The sequence below is a fragment of the Argopecten irradians genome, chromosome 8 (assembly GCF_041381155.1).
Source record: "Argopecten irradians isolate NY chromosome 8, Ai_NY, whole genome shotgun sequence".
Taxonomy (NCBI): domain Eukaryota; kingdom Metazoa; phylum Mollusca; class Bivalvia; order Pectinida; family Pectinidae; genus Argopecten; species Argopecten irradians.
Window position 1 is genome coordinate 26,245,097 of NC_091141.1, and position 10,275 is coordinate 26,255,371.

The 10,275-nt window shown below is 37.8% G+C and overlaps 1 protein-coding gene across 1 annotated transcript; it reads right to left on the reverse strand.

The window, feature by feature from the left end:
- Positions 1-922: 922 nt before the first annotated feature.
- On the reverse strand, positions 923-7,084 carry LOC138329992 (thyroid transcription factor 1-associated protein 26 homolog). The gene is made up of 4 exons (XM_069277311.1): positions 6,927-7,084; positions 2,203-2,341; positions 1,582-1,669; positions 923-1,100 (listed from the first exon to the last, which is right to left on the reverse strand). Exons 1-4 carry the CDS (start codon positions 7,021-7,023, stop codon positions 930-932), a joined length of 495 nt encoding a protein of 164 aa, XP_069133412.1. The 5' UTR covers positions 7,024-7,084; the 3' UTR covers positions 923-929.
- Positions 7,085-10,275: the final 3,191 nt, after the last annotated feature.

The window sequence follows — 10,275 nt, forward strand, 5'->3', positions numbered from 1 at the left end:
TTACGTCTTCCATTCCCAAATATAATGAAGTTGTTGCTTCCTCCACTGGCTGTTTCCCAATTTCCTTGATCTGTTGCTTCTTCCATTCCCCAATATAACGAAGTTGTCGTTTTCTCCACTAGCTGTTTCCCAATTTCCCTGATCTATTCCTTATTCCATTCCCCAATATAATAAAGTTGTTGTTTCCTCCACTGGTTGTTTCCCATTTCCTTGATCTGTTGCTTCTTCCATTCTCCCAAATGATGAAGCTGTCGCTTCCTTAATTGGTTGTTTCCCAATTTCCTCAATCTGTTGCTTTTTCTATCCCCCGTCTAATAAAGTTCTCGTTCCCTTTGTTGACTGTCAATGTCCTTGATCTGTAGCTTCTTCATTCTCCCAAGTAATGAAGTTGTCGTTTCCTTAGCTACTGTTGTAGCGGAAAAGATAGGCGATATCTTTTCCGCCACAAAAGTAGCTATCGTTTCCTTAATTTGTTGTTTGTCAATTTCCTTTTTCTGTTGCTTCTTCCTCATCTAACGAAGATGTCATTTTCTTTCTTTTGTTGTTTCACAGTGTCCTTGATTGGTTGCCTCCCGCTTCTCATAAATACATATACGATGCCTTCGCCGGAAATTTGCAGCGTAATTAATAACAAATCCAGCAGAGTTGTGTCCCTTCAGTCCATGGGGAGTTGCTCTCCTTTGACCAATGCAATACCGAAAATGTGTATCAAAATCGATTCAACTAATCAATGGATTAAATGCAAAGCGAGACCTATAATTTGCCCTGTAATAATAAACGTTTGTTCCAGATCCAGTATCTATTTATGATAATTTTTGCAACTGACAATGAACAACTCTTTATCTATGTAATATATACATGAACAATAAAACCACATCATGCACTTCTGCATAAGACTTTAAGAAATAAAAAAAAATATATATTTAGTTTCACGTTTTATTAACCTGCTTTTCAATTTTGGTTAATAGAAACTCTATTTGATTCCTCATCACTGGCTGTCCTTTACGTGTCCGTTTGCTGAATGTTTTATTTTTCTGGTGCTTTTTGTCGTTATATTTTGCTAGAGCTTCTTCTCGTTCTCTCTTCTTCTTCAGTGCCTCCTAAAAAATCAAGCAGAATTAATATAATTCCTCGGTTGTTACGTGGATCTGAGTATAGATAAGGATATACAGATCTAACAGACCATACTTCTACTTAACAAGTGACCATATTCCTCTTATCATTTGTATCCCATTCTATAAAATATCTGACCATAGTCCTAAATTGGAACTTAGTCCTGTACAACAGTTGAATTTAGTCCTATATGACTGTTGACTTAAGTCCCATACAACATTTGACCTTAGTCCTATACAACATTTGACATTTCTGCGAGAGAACCTGTATAGGCGTAGCCTGTTGTTAAATACCTAAGGCCTTTTCATATTTTTATGAAATAAAATTTGTTGAAATTGATCCAACATTTGACCTTAGTCCTATACAACAGCTGACCTTATAAACTAGTCCTATCTAACAGCTGATGCAGACCTATTTCAGATTTGGCTCGTACTGAACTAAACCAACCCCAGAAATACAATTTCTTACTGTTTTCTTTCTTGCTTTCTCAGCTTTCTTCTCTTCAAACTGCCATTTGGACTTTGAAAATTTTGTGACTTTCTCTGCATCTGATGAGCTGAAAGTAGAAAAAAGTCATAATTAATCACAAGATATACTCCAACACACTTTGGCAGAAAACCTAAAATCAGTTTGAAATAATGTGCTTATATAAATGTGTTACACATTTTGATTTTTGTTGTCTTTATAGGAATATTTCATTTAAGCAAGATTCCACCATATCCTTTCTTCATTTGGTAAATCTAGTGGCAATCGAGGTGGACCCTAATACATATACAGTTGTGCCACATACTACTGGTATATGCGGGTCTCATAAACTTTTGTGAGCTTGTTGAAATTGGTCTAGCAACACTACATACTAAGCTATAGGGACTGCGAGACAATCTTGTCAATGGATTCATATCTTAATCGAAAGACAATGTAAATACTTACCCATTCAGATTCTAATTAATTTTACTGTGACCACAGCATTAATATTTTGATATAATAAGATATATAACAGCTTTGATACCTAGGCGAAAAACAACTAAAAAGTATCAACATTCGAGAGTAATCCCTTAAGCTTACATCCATCTAATATTAAACAATTACCTGGTTTCTTTTTGTGTGTGTCTGTTATTTTTCCCAAGTTTTTGCTTTGTTTGATATTCCTCCTTTTTCTTCTGCTTACTCAGTATCTTCATATATTCATGCTGGATCTTCCGTTTTCTGTTGTCAGCAAATCCTTGTCCTAATGAAATAATTAAAACAGACATCTTAAATATGCAGTACTTTCACAACAAACTTTACTTAAAGATATATACATGTAGCTTTTCCAAACCCAAAATAATATTTCTTCAGTCTTTCTCCATGACATGATCAATTTTAGAACTCTAATTGATGTAGAAGAGTTGGGAGCATTTTAGTTATGAACAGTGCTAAGTCTTTAGATAAATTAATCCAAACATGAATCCTGTGGCAACATCATTGGTTCACGGACAATATTACTCATAATGTGCAGCTGTGAGACAATTTCTCTTTGATATTAGGCCTACTCCAATGACATAAATGAGGCCATCAAATGAACTGGTTTGCAAATATTTATTATCGAATGTTATTTTGAACAACAATGTTAACAGTGAACAAACATGTTAGACATGAAATAATGTTTTAAAAGTATCTTTTGCTAAATTGATGAGTTTTTGTTTCTTTTGCTGGAAGATTAATTTACTTTCTTTGTATAGATCAATTTTGAAAGAATAATTATATTATTATGAAACTGGACACCAACTGATTTGTCTCTGAAAGATGATTTACTATGACCTGAGTCGATCATCAACAACCATTTGCAGGATTGTCCTGCATTTGAGTAGCAGTCCTGTATTTGAGGGATAATTTTGTCACACAAATGCAGGATTCTGTGAAATGAAAACGGATTAAGTTGTTTTAAACATTTTTATCAAAAAGGCATCATAATTTTTACATGGCAACATCACTAATACAACTTTCTATATTATTACTCAAATGGAAACAAATTTCAATATCTAAATCTTGGTAAAAGTCACAAACTAAATCACCTCTATTGCTTACTATGGGACTAAAAATAGAACACAGGTAAATTTTGGAGAGCACCTAATATGTCACTTTGTGACAAAGCGAGATAGTAGAATTCAATATTTCATACACAAAAACATAGTCATCAATCAGTTATATGGCTATCTCAAAATTATTACGCCCTTTTATGATATAAATTTTTGAAACAACTTTATTCATTTTCGTTTCACAGAATCCTGCGTAACAAAATTATACCTCAAATACAGGACTGTTACTCAAATGTAGGACTATCTTGCATATACGGGAGTGTCCCCAACTGTTTTCAGTAGGCCTACGACCACATTTACAGCTCTTCAGAAGTTCTTCCTTCTTCTTTCAATATCACCAGACCTTCTTGACATAGATTACAGTAGGGGACCTGGAGCTATACAGTGTTCAATCTACGATTATTTTTCATGGGTCCTTTTCTATCTTTATTGTGAAAACAGTGGGTCCCACAGTGTTAAAGTGACCCATTCCCAGAAATTCAATGGGTCCTTTTAAAATTTTGTGGGTCTAGGACTCGGGATGCGCATGTAGATTTATCACTGAATATAACCTTGTTACATAACAAAAAGACCATAGCAGATGTCTGACTGGTAGTTACTCCAGCAATGTCAGAATTAAAGAATCAGAACACACATTTATTTTAACTCTTTTTGCTTTTCGAATGCTTCTGATCGTATCAAGAGACACTTTTGAAACATCAAATATATTTTCCCATCTCAGACTACACTGTATACAGAAAAGATAGGAAACCAAACAGGAAAGGACAAAGTCACGGAGGGGTACTTTTAGCAATTACAAACAAATATATATCACAGCAACTCCTGGAACTACAAACAGACAATGAATCAGTATGGGCAAACATCACAATGGCCAATGCACACAACCTTATAGTTGGAGCATATTACAGACCACCATCAGATAAAGGACAATCACTACAACAACTACAAATATCCATTAACAGATTAGGCCAAATTAACAATACAATAGCATTTATCAGTGGAGACTTCAACCTCCCCCACATCGACTGGCAGAACAACCAAACAATCACAGGCAAAGCAGATCAAACACAGCACCAATACTTACTAGACATTATGGCAGACAGCTCTTTCACACAATTTACAAACAAACCAACTAGAGGTGACCACATACTTGATCTCACATTTACAAACAGACCGTCAATCATAAACAAAACAGAAACAACACCACCCATAGGCAAAGCCGATCATGACATAGTATACACAGAAGCTGATGTCAGACTTAAGAGATCAAGAAAAGAACCAAGAAACATATACATTTTACAACAAAGCCAACTGGGAACAAATTAGACAAGATTTAAATGAACTGCATGTATCACTAGAGCAACAAACAAATGAAACTGCGGACTCATTATGGAACAAATTCAAATCTACACTACACAATTCAGTGGAAAAGAACATACCCCAAAAACATTTGACATACAAACATAAACTTCCATGGATAACAAACTCTCTACGTAGACTCATCAACAAATCTAAACGACTTCACGCCAAATGTCGCTCAAATCACCAACTAACACACAAAACATACAAAACACTAAAAGCAGAGGTACAAAAACAGATACGAAATGCATACCGTTCTTACTTAGAAAAAATGATTAAAGATCTCCCTACAGACGAGCAAACCACACCAAAAACACACAAACGATATAACCCTAAGAAATTATTTAGCTACATCAAAACAACTCGAAAAGAAAACACTGATATTACAGCCCTACGTGAAGATGGTCAACTTGTAACAGACACCACCACAAAAGCAAACATTCTCAATCAACAGTTTCAAAAAGCATTCACAACAGAACAAAACCATAACATACCAAACAAAGGCCAATCACCACACCCCATTATGCCTCAAATACACATAACATGCTTGGGAATTACAAAACTCTTAGAAAACATAAACCCACATAAAGCTTCAGGGCCAGACCAAATACATGGGAAAATACTCAAAGAACTAAAAGACGTAACAGCACCCATTCTCACAAAAATATTCACATCTCTCACCACAGGAAAACTACCACAAGACTGGAAGCATGCTCATGTTCACCCTATATATAAAAAAGGAGACAAACACAACCCTACAAATTATAGACCAGTCTCACTCACCTCAATTTCATGCAAACTCATGGAACATATTATAACAAGCTCTACAATGAAACACCTCGAAAACAATAACATTCTCTATGATTTACAACATGGATTCAGAGCGTCCCGATCATGCGAAACACAACTAGTCACCTTTATACATGAATTAACACAAAACCATAACAACAACAAACAAACAGACATTATCATCATGGACTTTGCCAAAGCATTTGACAAAGTCCCGCACCATCGCCTACAATACAAACTCAAATATTACGGTATTACAGGACAAACACTTACATGGATTACAGACTTCTTATCACACCGCACCCAAACAGTTGTACTTGAAGGGAAACAATCAGAAAAAATACCAGTTACGTCAGGAGTACCTCAAGGAACCTGTTTGGGCCCAATACTCTTCCTCATATACATAAACGACTTCCCAGAATACATCAAGCACAGCACCCTCAGACTCTTTGCAGATGACAGCATATTATACAAAACCATACATAACACACAAGATGCACTCAAATTACAAGAAGATCTAGACGCAGCAGGTAGGTGGGAGGAAGATTGGTTGATGTCCTTCCACCCGGACAAGTGTAACGTCCTTAGCATCTCAAACAAACGCACAAAGACCAATTATACATATAAACTCCATGACCACAAATTACAACAAGTAACATCTTGCAAATATCTAGGAATCACAATACAAAATAACTTACGATGGGACACGCACATCAACAACATAACAGCCAATGCTAACAAGACACTAGGATTCTTGAAACGAAACCTTATACAGATAAACTCACAACATATAAAAGAACATGCATACAAAGCCATAGTCAGACCCAAACTGGAGTACTGCTCCTCCGTATGGGACCCCCACCAGACAAATCAAATCATGCAAATCGAAAAACCACAACGCAGAGCAGCACGCTATACAACAAGCAGATACCACAACACAAGTTCAGTACAAGACATGATGGAAAACCTCAACTGGACCTCACTACAAACACGCAGAACAAGAACACGTTTAATTTTATTTTATAAAATCATACACCATCATGTGGCAATAAACTATAGTCAAATTCTCAATCTGACAGACTTCAGGACGAGACAATCACATCCATTCACATATAGATAGACATATAGCTGCCACCAAGGACATATTCAAACACTCTTTTTTTCCACACACAATTAAACAATGGAACATCCTACCGGTGGCTACAGTACAAAGCACTACACTAGAGGTCTTCAAGTCACATATCCTAAAAACAGAACTTGAAGACCTAAACCCCACTCCCTAAAATTTCTATCATATTTTTATCTTACAAATGTATAACTGTCACTAAAAGAAAATAATAAAAAAAAATAACATGCACCTTCACGATCACTGTAAATAACTTCACTCTTTTTTTTCCACAATCACGCCTCTGCCAATCCGCACAATATAATCATCGGCATCGATGGATATGTGTTTCTTATAAGAAGAAGAAGAAGAAACGACCATGGCCAATCGACTCTTGTGTAAATGATGTATTTTACTTATGGGCCAGTGAGACCCAGTAGTGACAGATTATATCCAGACTGCTTTATCTTTAACAACATTACCTTCGCTTTTATTTCCGATAAATTTCTTGTATTTTTCCGCACCAAATCTCTTATTGTTCGTGTTTTTGTGAGGCCTTCTTATGCTGTTTTCGTCCATGTTTTTTTTTTCTAATACAAGCACACAGATGACCCAGATCACCGTGCACGGGATATTATAATTTTAAAGTGACCTATCTACGTATATTCCGATCCGGAAAATAGACACCAATATGCCAGTTCTCATGTTCTGGACCCTCGTTGATAGCTATTTCACATTGAGCCCCAAATAGATAATTAAGGCAATGTTTAACCGATTTTCTATATAAAGGCCAAGACCCATTACCTTTCTAAAATGGCTTATTATTATTAAAATAGGAATTTTTAAAATGGGAATTAATAACGAGATTAATAATTTTGTAGTCGCACGTGCATGGGGATTCCAATTTCAGACTCTGGTTCCGGCCATTATTTTAGAGTGAAAGAAAAATAAAACAAGAGGCCCAGAGGGCCTGTATCGCTCACCTGGTTTTTTGTTAGTAATTATCACAAGACTCTGACAATTAGAAAAATAAGCAAATTGACTCCCAAAGTTTAATTTTGAATCACAACCATACAATGATGCTATTGATACCATACAAATATGCTATCCAATACATAGGTTCAGAGACAAAGTAATTTATATGAAAATAGTAGCCTAATTGACCTTTTGACCTCGCATCTATTGCCGTCTAAGGCCCCGGGGGTCAGCCCTATCATTTGTACAATTTCAAATCCCAGCCCTATAAGGATGCTACCATTGCATTATAAGTGCTCTTCCATTCTTAGTTGCAGAGAAGAAGTCGTTTATATGGAAATAGCTAAATTGACCCCTTTTGACCCCACCCTTCAGGCCCCCGGGGGGTCAGCCCCATCATTTGCAAAATTTTGAATCCAAACCCTATAAGGATGTAACCATTGCATTATGAGCGTAATCCCATGTTAAGTTGCAGAGAAAAAGTCATTTATATGGAAATTGACCACTTTTGACCCCGCCCCTCAGGCCCCCGGGGGGTTAGCCCTATCATTTGCACAATTTTGAATCCCCACACTATAAGGATACTACCATTGTATTATGGGTGCTATACCGTGCTTAGTTTCAGAGAAGAAGTCGTTTATATGGAAAGAGCCAAATTGGCCACTTTCGACCCCGCCCCTCAGGCCCCCTGGGGGTCAGCCCCATCATTTGCACAATTTTGAATCCCCACCCTATAAAGATGCTACCATTGCATTATGGGTGCTATACCATGCTTAGTTTCAGAGAAGAAGTCGTTTATATGGAAATAGCCAAATTGGCCCCTTTTGACCCCGCCCCTCAGGCCCCCTGGGGGTCAGCCCCATCATTTGTACAATTTTGAATCCCCATCCTATAAGGATGCTATCATTGCATTATGGGTGCTATCCCATGCTTGGTTTCAGAGAAGAAGTCGTTTATATGGAAATAGCCAAATTGAACCCTTTTGACCCCGCCCCTCAGGCCCCCCGGGGGGTCAGCCACATCATTTGTACAATTTTGAATCCCCAACCTATAAAGATACTACCATTGCATTATGAGTGCTATCTCATGCTTAGTTTCAGAGAAGAAGTGGTTTATATGGAAATAGCCAAATTGACCCCATTTGACCCCGCCCCTCAGGCCCCCGGGGGGTCAGCCCCATCATTTGTACAATTTTGAATCCCCACCCTATAAGGATGCTACCATTGCATTATGGGTGCTATCCCATGCTTGGTTTCAGAGAAGAAGTCGTTTATATGGAAATAGCCAAATTGACCCCCATTTGACCCCGCCCCTCAGGCCCCCGGGGGGTCAGCCACATCATTTGTACAATTTTTAATCCCTACCCTATAACGATACTACCATTGCATTATGAGTGCTATCTCATGCTTAGTTTCAGAGAAGAAGTCGTTTATATGGAAATAGCCAAATTGACCCCTTTTGACCCCGCCCCTCAGGCCCCCGGGGGGTCAGCCCCATCATTTGTACAATTTTGAATCCCCACCCTATAAGGATGCTACCATTGCATTATGGGTGCTATCCCATGCTTGGTTTCAGAGAAGAAGTCGTTTATATGGAAATAGCCAAATTGACCCCATTTGACCCCGCCCCTCAGGCCCCCGGGGGGGTCAGCCCCATCATTTGTACAATTTTGAATCCCCACCCTATAAGGATGCTACCATTGCATTATGGGTGCTATCCCATGCTTGGTTTCAGAGAAGAAGTCGTTTATATGGAAATAGCCAAATTGACCCCTTTTGGCCCCGCCCCTCAGGCCCCTGGGGGTCAGCCCCATCATTTGTACAATTTTCAGTTAGTAGCCCATAAGGATGCTACCAGTCAAATTTTGTTGAAATCTGACCAGCGGTTATGGAGAAGAAGTCGATTGTTGACGGACGGACGGACGGACGGACGGACGGACGACGGACGACGGACGACGGACGACGGACGCCGGACGCCACGGTATGGCATAAGCTCACCTTGGTCCTTCGGAAAGATGCATAAAAAAAATCCTCCCGACCTACTGGCCTTAGCGTTCATTCAATTGATTTAGCTATCCTATGTTTCGCCTTCGTGCTAATATTGTCACATTTGATTGAATATCACTGCAGCAGACCAACTTCACTTAGAATACAGTATGAAAAAATAGCAGGCATAAGAAAAAATTCAAAACGGAGAGAGAAAATCGAAATATTGTTGATATGGCATCTGCGCAAGTGCAGTTTTTCAAAAAAAAACCCATCAGGACTAAAATTGTTTTTCAACATTCTTTTCTTTTGGAGCTGAAACTTGCTCGAAATAAGACCTATTGGCCTCCATCTTGTAAAACACCTTTAAAAATCATAGAAATATAAGAAAGTGTGTATGCAATGATTGTGCAAGCAGTTTTCTTCTACATAAACTCAAGAGATTAAGGTAGTTAATTGCTTTCTAAATCGCTGATAAACTATTTACAACTTCTTCTGCAGTTCGACCTTGGAATCGAGTTGAAACTAATGCTTGTGATGATGCTGGCAAAGGGTTGTTATTTTTCGGGTACTTGTGCCACTTCGAATGTCTTAATCAATTCTTCATGACAGAGATGATTGTTCTTTTTAATTACCCTAAAATTTTCAAGGAATCAAACCATTTGTAGTATCACTATGCTTTGTATGATTAAGTTCATCTTGCAAAGTAGTCAATAGACCGACCATATGCCACTTGCTAACTAGTCGAGAGAAGTTGGATCTGGGTGTCAGCTTCATTAGGCATTCTGAATTGTCTTCTGGTTAGGTGGATTTTAATGTAACTGCAAATTCCATGTGTAGAGCAAAGAAATTACATGTATCAACAAACATC

Bases quoted from the DNA above. Each gene is read 5' to 3' on its own strand.
- LOC138329992 (XM_069277311.1), bottom strand. From the start codon at position 7,023: ATGGACGAAAACAGCATAAGAAGGCCTCACAAAAACACGAACAATAAG. The intron at 2,342-6,926 runs GTAATGTTGTTA...TTATTTCATTAG, and splicing joins TATCGGAAATAAAAGCGAAG to GACAAGGATTTGCTGACAAC. The intron at 1,101-1,581 runs GTAAGAAATTGT...TTGATTTTTTAG, and splicing joins AGAAAGCAAGAAAGAAAACA to GAGGCACTGAAGAAGAAGAG.